Source organism: Cyclopterus lumpus, chromosome 25 (assembly GCF_009769545.1).
Source record: "Cyclopterus lumpus isolate fCycLum1 chromosome 25, fCycLum1.pri, whole genome shotgun sequence".
Classification (NCBI taxonomy): Eukaryota; Metazoa; Chordata; class Actinopteri; order Perciformes; family Cyclopteridae; genus Cyclopterus; species Cyclopterus lumpus.
Window position 1 is genome coordinate 2874095 of NC_046990.1, and position 12733 is coordinate 2886827.

Here is a 12733-nt window from a genome sequence, read left to right on the forward strand (position 1 = left end):
TTCTCTACTTGCAATGGAGTGTTTTAAAAGGATGTGTTCTGAACACTTCCTCCACTTCCCAATGATGGAATTTAGCTCATTTATTCAAGTACTGGTATGTCATTTTCAGTACTTGAACGCTTCCAGTTTATGTATTTTGAAGCCAATAGTGTACTCTTTACTACATTTATTTGATTACTTAAATTACTGTGTATCCCGGTTCATAATACATCAATATTGATGAACTATTACACAGTGATATCTCATTGTAGGTTAAGCTATCTAGCCAAATATAAGTAATACATATAAGTAATTTAAAAAGAGCTCCACCTTTATGAGCTGCAATATTAAACCGTTACTTTTACTTTTGGTATACAGTATTCACTAAAGCAATATTTTGAATGCAAGACTTTTAACTGGAACATATTATTATGTGTGAGCCTTTTTAGCCATGGCTTTAATATTATATAGATTGTCATCCCATCTGAGGGAATTATTGGACAGGCGTTTAACATTGACGCCTAAATACAGGGACCGGTAGTCCTCCTCACTCTGCGCATGCCCGACGGACGTTGCTCTCCGTAGCCAGACAGCAGCAGCTCGGAGAACCAACAGCGGGGATGGTCGCTTCATTTTCTAAAAAAACACAATATAAACGTTATCTCTTCACAAAATGAAGTTCCCCTATTCATAGACTCGCGAGGAGTAAGTATTACGCTCTTAAACTCGGGTCGCGTCGGGCTTTCTCCGTCAATGAAAGGCTAACGTTTGCTAACCAGCTGGCCTGGTCACAATAAGCACAAAGAAGCTCATTTATTGTGACACGAGCTGTCTTATTCAACGGTGTAATGTCGCAGGTCTCCCACCGCAGGCAGTTCAGTTCATGTGTGCCCGCTGAGACGGCCCGGCTTCCTGTATCAGGTCCGTGCTGACGTTAGCTAGCTTAGCTGTTGTGAATTACAGCAGGTTGAGGCTGGATTGCTAGACAGATAGCTAACGTGATGTAGCTACAGAACGGCTGTCTGAAAGGGGACCTACCTCACTCCTGAGGCACTATTAACGCTGTGGTCCGACACGGGCGGTGTTCAGGTTCGTTCAGGGCGTTAGCCGACCACGGTGCCACAGAGCCGCACGGTAGCTGTGAGCTGTCTCTGTGGAAAAGGTCACATTATTATCCGGTCTGCATTCATGAAGATGCTCTTTTTCCTTTACACTCACTGCGTCCCCCTGAGGCATGACGAGGCTAAAGGAATAAGTATACCCGAGTCAGTCTAAGCACTTCTCCGTATTTGCATTTAGATGAAAGTGAAGAGCCGGGAGTTTTATTGGATTATTATTGAACACGTATAAGGCGTTTGACTCATTGGTTTTCCGTTGCTCTCATTACTCAGAATAGACAGGCCTTCAGCTAAAAGCATGGACGACAAAGCAGGGCAAAAGTACACATTTAACTGGGATGTACATATAGAAATATGTTTTTGAAAATACCAGCTGTAAGACTGCAAAGAGTGCTGAGATAAATATGGACAGTGTACATGTACTGAACAACACTGATTATTCTAAAAAATCTTTAAAGATTGCACCACTATGACAAGTCAGTCGAGTATCTGAACGGTGGAAGTGAACTAATGGTGAATCATAAACCGTCTGCAAATCTGTGATGAATCTGCAAAATGATATGACTAAACCATGAGAAACCACCATAGAGATCCTACAAATCTGCACTGAAACTGACATTTTAATTTTGAATTAATCTGACAGGTATTTTTCTTGTTTGGTCTATAAAATGTCAAAAGATGCTGCTTTATGATTTATTATTTTAATAATATAATTGTTTTAATATATGTTTTATATGTATGTATTTGTTACTTTTTGTTTTCTAAAAGCTAATGTATGATACGATTAAGTATGATCCCAGTCTCTTCCACAGAGTGAGGCCTAAAGCTTATTAATTAAACTGGTATTAGATCAATACTCAGATACCCAAAGGCCAGGTATATGTATTGGACTTGAAAAAGTTGAATCTGCGCACCCCCGCTTGTTAAAGTCGCACAATCTTGATGTTTTATAATTATTTACTCACAGGTGTTTGGACAAAGCTGATTTTGAACTGAAGTGAAACTGTACTGGATGTCGAAAACAGGCGACAGTCGTTTTACACCAACGTAAGTGTCCGCTGACTTGTGCCTTGCTCTGTTTCTTCCCCAGTATGGTGAGGAGAAGGTGTCCCGTGCAGCATTAGCGTCAGAGTGACATGCTGGCCTGTCTGCCAGCATCAGGTGACCCTACTGTCAGATTTCTCTCCCGCACGCAGATGAACACTGGACTTCAGAAATGTGAGTGCCCTCTTGAGTGTTGTGGTCGTACTTCCCGTTTAGATGAGTCATTTCCCTCATTGGTCACCAGTCCAAAGAATGGTCCTAAAACCTGAGTAATATCTGCACATCCCACATCTTCGTCTTAATCAGAAAACATTCCATTCTGGAAAAGGCCTCATTCCGAATATCCAAACAGAATATGCTTTTTACATGAGACGTATAAAATGCAGAATAGCAGTGGAATATTAGTGTGCATGTAAATGTAGTCAACAAGCTTTGCTGGGTATTTCTGTTTGGCTGACCTTCCACACGTTGCAGGGGAAACTACACAGAAGATGAGATCTGCCAGCTATCCAACCCCAGCAGAGTTGGATGCCTTTGCTAAGAAAGTTGCCAACAGCCCTCTGACCATCCAGATCTTCCCCAATAGTGTCAAAGTACCTCAAAGGAAGCACATTCGCCGCACAGTCAACGGGCTTGACACGTCCTCGTCCAGCCAGCGCCACAGTCCCTACCCGTCTCAGGTCAGCTCCAGTAGGGGTCTGCTAGCCGTCCTCCGCTTGCCCGCCAAAGGCGTCGTCAAAGAGTCGGACAGCAGCCGTGCACGGCACCTTCAGAAGGCTGCCATGAACCCCCACAGCGGGCCGTACGGCGCTCAAAGCACTTTAAATCTCCCGCAACCCTCCCCTCACCTACAAGGCCCGACGCCGCCCGTGGCCCAGAAGCAGGGCATGGTTCACCCGCAGGTGATGAGTCAGCAAAGCATGACTCATCCAATGACTTTACAGCAGCCTCAAACCATGTCCCACCCGCAGGCTTTACAGCAAAGGAGCATGGCTCATTCGCAAGCTCTGCAGCGGCAGCAGAGTTTGTCCCAGGTTCAGACTCCGCAGCAGAGATTGACTCATCCACAGAGCCTACAGAGGCAGCAGAGTCTGCCTCATACCCAGGCGCAGCAGCAGAGCCAGCCTCATCCACCGGTCGTACCGCAGCAGCATCTTTCTCATCTGCAGACACTAAAGCATCACACGGCTTCTCCGCAAGCTTTACTCGTACAGCAGGGAGCGACTCATGACCTGCGCCACATGTCCGATGGAGCTCAGCTTCCGAGCATACAGCACACCCAGGGGTTAGGTGGCCCACAGCCCCTCCCCCAGGCTGCGGGTGCGGGGCCTCCTACCGTGCCCAACAGCCTCCAGCAGCCCCCACCGGGGTCATACGGGCCCCGGAAGCTCCCCGACGCTGACGCCCCACCAAATGTAACTGTATCTACCTCCACCATCCCACTGTCCATGGCGACCAGCTTGCAGAACCGGCCGAGTGACCTCAGCAGCATCGTGCACCAAATCAACCAGCTGTGCCAAGCACGGGCTGGTATGGGCACCACCTCTGTCTGCGAGGGCCAGATTGCGAACCCTGGCCCCATCAGCCGCAACCTGCTAATCAACGCCAGCTCCAGGGTGTCCTGTCACCACCCGGCCCTGGGCTCCGTGCCCAGCTGCCTCATGGTGGGACCCCAAGACAAAGCCACAGCTCAGACTCTCAATGTTGCTCTCCACTCACAGCCCAGTATAGCTGCTACAAATAGCATACCTGCCTTTCACGCAGACCCAGAGAAGGTACAACTGCAGCACCAGCATCTGCAGCACCATTTACATCAGCAGAAACAACAACAACAGCAGCAATTACAGCAGCAGCAACATTTACAACATCTGCAGCAACTGCAGCAGCAGCAGCAGCAGCAGCAGCAGCGCTCCTGGGCCCAGCATCAACTGGCCCACATGCAGCAGCCCCCTGAGGAGGCTCATCCCTGCAAGAACCGAAGGATGGAGCCTCCAACCGAGTGCGCTTTCCCCCCTCGAAACCTCAACTATTCCCACAAGTTACCCAACGCCGCACAGTCCTTCACCCTGAAGCACCCCTCAGAAAAACCACAGCCCTCGTCCCCTGTTAACTGCCCAGTAGGTTCTATGCCTTACATTAATGGCCACTACATGCAGCCGCCGTGGGGCGGCATTCCGGCCACAGCAGGTAACAATGGATCCGGCCCTCAGGACCTCCCTGTGGCTTTCCAGGGAGGGCATGCTGCTGCCTCCGCAAACCGCATCCCAGGGGCAAAGTACAGGCCGGGCAAAGAGGGTTCTCCTGACCAGTCCAAGTTGATGCAGAACGTGGATTTCTTAGGAGGGGACTTCCAGATGCCAAGCTATCAGGAGCAGAACATGGGCGTTATGGAGAAGATGCACAGGTCGGCCATTGGCCAAGTTCAGGAGCCTAACAACGGCGGCGGAGGCGGTCACGCTCATCACCCGGGCTACCGTTAAAACGTGCACTTATCCCCGCTCTGCTCCCTCCCCTTATTGTGTTTTGAGTTTTATCTCAACTGCTACTTTCAGCTCCTGTGATTTATTCATTTATATCTTGCAAGTGATCAATTACATTTTAATTGCTTCAGAGCTTGATTTGTAGACTCCACCAGGTTGTGTTGTTTCAAAGTATTCCTCAGGTCTTAAGCCATGTCGTACCTTTGTTGCAGATGAAGGTTTTTTTGGAGATTGTTGTCCACTGTGGAGTAGAATTCCTCTTTTTCATCACTGGCATGGATGTGCTGCTCTTTGTTCGCGTATATATTGTGTTCTAAAATATTAATTTGCAGATGAAAACATGATTGTCACAGTGCTTTTTCCTAGGTTGACATGTAAAAACTTATTTTGAGCATTTGTGGCCTTACAACTGCCCAAAGGCAAGATATTAGGATGTCCTTGTGTGATGTTTTTTTGCTTGCAATTATTTATCCTCTTAACAGGTTTGTGATCCATTTAAATAAGGTTACATGTATATGCAATTAATAAGACTGTTGATAAGGTTTTTGTCCCAGAGGCTCCCTCATAGTTGAGGTGTACACTTGTTAATCGGCTCCTCTATCAGGAATATAACATGGCTCCTGAATAGCACCGTTTGTGGTCCAGCTAGTTAGTTTTCTTCTTTCTGCATGGTTCAATGGGTGATCAGTGCGCACGCCTAACCATCACAGAATTTTAGTAATTAAATAAGACACCGCCAGCACTAGCAAAAAAGAAATAACGGTAACACTCTCCATGTAGTTTCTCGAGTTGCGAGTAGTTATCTCTTTGTTTGGTAAGTCTAAAGTGCCCTCGTGTGTGTGTGTGTGAGATATTTCAAGAATCGCTTTCGAAGAACTTATTTTATTACCATTTTTGTCGTATTTCTGTAGACGGCCCTACATGAACTGTAGAAATTCCTTTTTAAATGTTACGGCCTATTGTCTGGCAAAAGGACAGAAACTCTATTAGCCCCTATTTGTCTGTAGCTGATGTGAAACAGAATGGCATCCCATTAATATTAAAATGACGTACGTATGTCGGTATGTGAAAGTACTTAAAATATTGCGAGCTGGAAAAACTGCTTAATTTCCCCTTACCACTTTACTACTGTAATACACGTGAACTGATGTGGTGTGGACATTAGCTGTGTGGCTTGAGGCCCCATCGCAGGCCTCGCAGCGTGTTGTGTTTCTGCTACCTATAAAGACAAAGTAAGGACATTGAAAGCTGGACCCGCTTCCTCCTCTAGTCCTGTCTTCGGGTTGATTTTGTCTCGGGCAATACATTGCTCTGCTAGCCTCAAGCCTTCTGGAAAAAAAGCCTTAAATGTGACAGTAGTTATCCTCTACTTAATACTTACCTTAACTGACTTCCTTCAGTATGGCTTTGTTGTAGGAGAGAATCAAGTGTTTTTCTTTTCTTTTTCTCTGAGCTTATTTGAAATCTGTACTGTCGTATGTGTGTGTGTGTGTGTGTGTGTGTGTGTGTGTGTGTATATAGGCAAAGGAATGGGTGAGATTGCCTTAAATTTAAACATTAAGGTAATCATGCTACTCCTACTTGTTGATAAATCACATCAAATGTTGCCTATCAAGGATTTTAAAATATGAATAGAACTTAGCAGAAAGACTAGATATGTAGAACAGGGCTGTAGCAGTTATTTTAAAGTATTTGGACTGTTTTTTTTGTTGGTGTTATACTTAATAAATATCCTGATCTAGTTTAATTTATTATTATTTTTGCACCACTGCATCCTGAAGCCATATGTGTTTTCACATTAGGTGCCACAGGTAAATTGTCAGTGTGAACTGAATTGTCTGCGAATAAGAGCTTTGCATCCGTTAGATAATCAGACGTCTTTCACAACGCTGAGCTTTTTGTTTTGTTCTGAATTGTCCTTGGAAACACAGAACAGGTCAAAAGGGAGGAAGGGCGGCGAGAATGATCTGTCGTCTTCAGAAGGGAACACAGCTGAGATGCGAGCCGTAGCCTTTTCTGGATTTTGGTCTTAAATTTAATGGCAGTTTTTTTGGTTTTGTTTCCTGGCTCTCATTTTTGATGTGCCTGCCCCTTAAAGCTGCTATAGACTTTTAATCTTAACACACACTGGTATGGTTTGTGTGTGTGTGTGTGTGTGTGTGTGTGTGTGTGAATAGTAATGATGTATGGGCTGTATCAGTGAAAATAAGTTCCTTTTTATGAGATGGGCACAGGGTGGAAATTGCCACCACTCAAATGCTGGTAAATTTGGTCTACTTTATTCCAAATATATAATAACTGACCAGTATTCAGAGTGGTTTTCAGGAGTTCGACTGTGGTCTAAAGGCGAGATGCATTGCAGGCCCGTGTGGGTTTCTGAACACTAATCCATCCGACATACCGGCCCGGTTTATTTTTGAACTGCCTCGTTACAGCCCGACATAGTCAGGTTCTACAGTTTCATATGAAGTGCCTCCACTGGGCTTAGTATGGAGTAATGTGCAAATGAATGCGTGTGTGTGTATGTTAAGCTTGGGTACTCGCACACAGGTGTGCGCGCCGACAAAAAACGTGCACAAAGTTAATCTCTGACGGGGGACCAAGCTACTTAGTTATAACTACTGATACTGTGTCATGGACTTGAAGTCCTGAAGTGTGCCACGACTCCTCGACGCCGTCGCGGTGTGTGTGTGTGTGTGTGTGTGTGAGAGAGAACTGTTTGCTGCTGACCAAAGTGACCAAGCGTCCCTCTTTGTCACCACCTCGGCCTAAACGCCTCGGTGAGCTTGTACCCGGTGACATAAAGGAGAGCCTCTGCCCTCGCTTGTCACGGTTAAAGAAAATCCTGTGAAGTAAAGATGTGAACGGAGCGTTTAAAAAAAAGAAATCTAGAGTGAGTGGTTCCTGTCTGCCCAGTGCACCCCAATGTGGCCCCAAAGCAACATTGGGGTTGCTGTTCTAACCGAAACTTTGTATGTTCTGTGGTTCCGTTTCCCATTTTTATCATGCAGAAATGTTGTCACACAGTACACGTCAATTGTAAGAATCTAATGTAGCTGACTGATGGCAATATCTATTGGGACACAGGTATGAGATGACTCTCTAGATTTATTTTTACTCTGATTTATCTGATTGTCTTTGATTAATTGAAAATGTATCATGTTGTGAACGGTGGTGGAGGGGGGCTTACTTTCTCTACTTTGTGAAAATGTGATATTCCAGTTTTGCCTAACCTTCAGGAATAAAAATGTCTTGCACAAACATTCCCCCTAACCAAAATAAAGTTTGCAAACACAAAACTTTTACGAGAGACTGTCTTTGTTTTGAACACATACATATGGTCAAGATAATTGAGGTGCGGATCCAACCGTTTTGTATCTTATCAGCTAACGGTCAAAACAAGGGCATTAGTGTTCATATGTATAATTCTGACAATCACCTCTAGTTATTGCCACACATGCAGTATTTTCTGTTCAGACTATTGTTTTTCTTAAGTGGTGAAATATAGAAATGTTGACGGCATACAAAAAAAAAAAAAAATTCTAAACATTTAAACTCGTGTGAAATGGATCTGGATTCGGATGTTCTGCTGAACCTAAGCCATGCTGGTGTGCTCGTCTGACACGGAGCCTCTCCAAGAATGGATTTGAGTTCCACAGATTCCCTGGAAGATCTACAGCAAGTTGTTTGTTGGTCTGCTCTGTTGTCCTACCAGGAGTTTGGTGGGGGGGCTGTGACTTCATCATGCTTTCCCCGGGGTCTTCCTCCTGGAAATGCCCAACATCTGACCTCCATTGTGTCCAGTTCATTTCCTCCACCCTGAGGTCGAAGACGACACACATTGCTAGCAATGCTTGACATTAATCTGATATTCCGCAGTAAGGTTCAAGGGTAATTACACAGTGGCATTCATTGTCATCTCGTCACCACAATACATGTTTGAGGTGCTCGAAGTATTGAAATATTTTCTAACTGGGCAGAAAAGAAAAAAAGTCATGGTCAATCTGGATTATCCCCATCACTATTTAACTGAACTACTTTTTACCAAACAAGCTGTCTGTATAACATTCACAGGGAGGTCTGTGATAAATGATGAAGTTTGTTTCTTTGTCATTTTGAGTGGACTGCGCCTTTAAAAAGATGTTGGCCAGTAGTCATTATGTGCACTCAGGTTCAAGATTAAACAGTAATTATTTCCAAGTATCGTCCAATAATTTAACACCTGGGCAGAATAAACAGGAGTTAACATGCAACACATGCAGTCGTGGTTTACCTGAAAAATCTAGGACCCCAGTCCTGCTCACTTCTGAAACCACATTTGACCCCCTGGAGCACAGTTTACTCTTCAGAGACCATGTCCAACAGTGTAAACTGTAAACTTTCAGTCCGGGAGGCAGACTCAGTCACCTCATTCAAGAATAGACTTAAGACTTTCCTGTTTGATCCATGGTGAATGCTTTTCTGAACATACTGTCAACACCGGTATTATATGGTCTGAAATATAGAAAATCATAAACTGCTTTATGTAGCTCAAAATTTCCAACTTTGTTTTAAAAGATCACAGGTGTTGGAATACTGTTTGAGTTCATTATTACAAAGAGCAAACAACACATTGATAACACAATATTAGTTTGGAAGTTTTTAGGGAAAAGGATCCGGACCAGCTTGTGAACAAGTATATGTTCATTCAAACTGACACTTGCTTACCTGAACAACCATGTCACCTGATACTTATCAGTCCTTAAAGCCTCAAATGCATTTTTTTCTTGGCAGCAATATAACCACACTGATTTCTCTGTTGACATCTCCAGCAGGCAGTCTGTGCAATTTCATAATTAAAGGTCATGTGAGAGAGTCCAACACCAGTTGTTCCCCAGTAGGAGCGGTTACCTAAATATTGAGACGTTGGTATCCATGGGTGCAAGAACTATCTCTGAGCCGTCTGTCTTGTGAAGCCCATCCAGACTTGTCTCCTCCTCTCCGGGGCTTTTGTCCGGGTGCTGTCCATTGTCCATCTTATTTGGCGCTAATAATCAAGTCTCGACTGTGTATGACAAAATACTTTGTTTGCTTCCCCAAGTAGTTAATCGGCGATGATGAGCCACAGCTGCACAGGTTGCAAAGGTCTGGGGCAGCGCTAATGGTGTTTGTTACATTGGTCACGTTAATATTTTACATGGGTTTGATTTTGTTTGGCTTTGGAAGTTAAGAGTATACATTATCACTTTTTACAAATGTTGCTGTATCAGAAAGTGCAGAAGATCTTACGAGTTGAAAAGGATTTGGTTAGTTGTATTATTGATGATACCGACTGACTATATACCAGACGTGAGCTTCCAACCTGAGTTTAATATTATTATGAGTAAGAACATAAAGAACTTCATGGGAATCAGGACGTGATTAGAAAAACACAGTGGCATCTGTTCACAACTTGTAAGTGGGTACGTGCTTACTGTACTCATCAGTTAAAGGCATGGCTATACTGTGCAGCTAAACAAAACAGCAGCAGTTAATTGAAAATAGGTAATTGCTGTGTGGAGTAGATAAGATAATGGTGTACTGTATAAGCAAAAACTCAAAAGGGCCTCTGCAGGAGGTGGAGATATCACCGGACTGGTTCCTTCTCTGGTCTTTTGCATGGAAAGCACCGGGCCCAGGTGTTTCCTACATTGATGATTATTATGAGTTTGGTGCATTAACTGCAGAAAAAACTCACAGTAGCAAAGAGGGCAAGCAAAAACATGTGTGAATATATTTACATAATCACTGGAAGGTCTTTTAGACTTTAAAAAGGTACAACATCCCACAGTGATGCTTCCCAAACATGAACATTTATAATTGTTACATAAATTCTTAATCTATAATTTCCTTTTTTTTTTAATAACAACTAACATGTTATCAGTACATGAATTGTTTTTGTAATCATAATTCATTTAGCTAAACTTTATGAGCATGATATTAAATTATTGTTGACACTTCATCAGGGGAGAGCGCGAACGCAGTCCCCCACTACCACAAATTATGCAGTCGAGATTCCCACATTTGAGGAATTCGCAGAGGTCAGCTCAGCCGGAGTGCAATGGCCAAGCCTCGCCCTGGGTGAACCACCTTCTTGATCATGGTGTCTCCCCTGCCAGGTAAGTATGAGTTGTACACATCCGAGGCCGGGGACTCTTTCACAGACATACCATGTTGACTGATGGTGCTGAACATATAGATATTACCAGAGAATACTGACTATAAGAGGTCTGATCACCTACAGGAATGTAATATGGAGGAAAGTTATGTGTAATAAGGTTGACAAAGATAATTTACACTTTACTTGAAAAATAGTGGTTACATTTCCCATCATGCAATGCTGTATTTCCATATCAAAAGCCAACCTACAATCACCCCCTGTATCTATTTATCTCCAACTAAATAGTAACAGCTCAACAGAAAGTTCAGATGAGACCAAACTAAATCAAACTGCTGTTAAAAGTAGTTTGATCCACATTTTAAATTCAGAGGGAAGAATAAAATCACGTGTTTCTGCTTCTCTCACATTACAACTGCTTCCTGTTTCTTAGTTTACTTCTGGTTCGCTACTGACATCTACTGGTCTGGAGTATGAACAACGCTGGTTGTTTAGCAAATATAAAGAATACAGTTCAACAGACTGAACATGATTACCTTCATGAAGGAAGGATTTATTGCAGGTCTGTTGTATTAGACTGCTTTAGGTTTAGAGAGGACGACTTGATGAATTGACAACTGGTTGAATATATACTGTATGTTTCTGTGTATAGCTAACAGCTAAATAATAATGATGATACATTCTAGGTTACTTAACTAAAGTGCATGCCATACTATGAGCAATACTATGGAAGAAAAGAGCAGTACTATGAAGCCTATCAACAGATTGAATGAATATGAGTACAAAAAAGATGTTTTACATTTCTCCGCAAATGTGGAGAGAACTGTGAACTCAGTAATTTATTAAACCTTTGTCTCACTCACCGGTTCAACGCTACATCAACGTACATAACATACTAGTTATATCATGTGAACATTACATTGTAACTCTGTACAACGATCCATTATAACTGAGGGAGCTCGTGGTAGTTTATGGATATAGTTTTAGACACATTTAGGGGGTGCACCGTTCCTGGAGGTACTGCAATACCAGGTCGATGCGTGGAGTGGACGGAGCAAGCCCCTATTCCATCTCCCTATTCCAAAAATCAATTTAATATATGGTCCCCGGGTAGGGGACGTATCAGATATTAAACTGATAAGAACAGATACTACACTTGATCTTAGCCAAAAGGCCGAGAAGCGATAACGTGACACAGCCGCAGATGAGGAAGGCATTCTCCGTACAGTCAATCTCGCTGATGGGTCTGGAAACTAACGACTACTTTTTGGGTCGCCATATGAAACATGAACACTGTACAATAGTCATAATTTACCACTGGAGCTGTTTTGTTTGAGATATTTATATTAAACGTGTTTTCCCAGATTCGTCTTCTTGTTTATTTCCGGACACGTGGTACGCTGTCGTCCAATAGGAAGTAGAAACACGATACATGTAAATCCCGACAAGACAAGTTGGGATTTAGGCGATGTTTATAAAAGTATATAATTTCTTAAATACCTTGCAACGAACTCATGAGGTTGATCAAAGTAATGTAATTAGGCTTCAAAACTCCCTGAATGACAACACATGGTAGTGGAGAGCAGCGCAAACCGCACATTTCCGTCTTCAGCCTCTCACAGTAACAGAAGAAACCGCAGCAATGCAGTCGTTCACTAGTTATTTGAGTTCCCGAAGACGTAACTCATCCAAAGCATAATATAAACATTCAGGAGGCCACAATGAAGAAGATGCGGCTCAAATGTGTGCTGTTTGCTTCCTAATGCGGTCTTCATACCTTTCTGACCTCCTGCACCAACACACTCCCACCCGCAACGTCAGATCTGCCGACACCAACCTCCTCATCTCCCCCTTCTCTGTCCAAGCGTCGTCCTCCATTGCTGCCCCCTCCCCCAGGAACTCTCTCCCCAGGAACTCAGACACTCTCCGTCACTCGCCACTTTCAAAACGGCACTTAGAACTCATTTATTTAAGTC

The 12733-nt window shown here is 43.5% G+C and overlaps 1 protein-coding gene and 2 non-coding genes across 3 annotated transcripts; 1 reads left to right on the top strand and 2 right to left on the bottom strand.

Moving 5' to 3' along the window:
* Positions 1-520: 520 nt before the first annotated feature.
* Positions 521-7914, top strand: LOC117728111 (protein FAM222B-like). Its single transcript, XM_034528834.1, has 3 exons — positions 521-684; positions 2188-2315; positions 2616-7914. Exons 2-3 carry the CDS (start codon positions 2234-2236, stop codon positions 4619-4621), a joined length of 2088 nt encoding a protein of 695 aa, XP_034384725.1. The 5' UTR covers positions 521-684; positions 2188-2233; the 3' UTR covers positions 4622-7914.
* Positions 7915-10602: 2688 nt separating this feature from the next.
* On the bottom strand, positions 10603-10766 carry LOC117728356. Its single transcript, XR_004609126.1, has one exon. It is a non-coding gene; the product is annotated as a U1 spliceosomal RNA (small nuclear RNA).
* A 986-nt stretch (positions 10767-11752) lies between these two features.
* On the bottom strand, positions 11753-11943 carry LOC117728368. The gene has a single exon (XR_004609137.1). It is a non-coding gene; the product is annotated as a U2 spliceosomal RNA (small nuclear RNA).
* Positions 11944-12733: the final 790 nt, after the last annotated feature.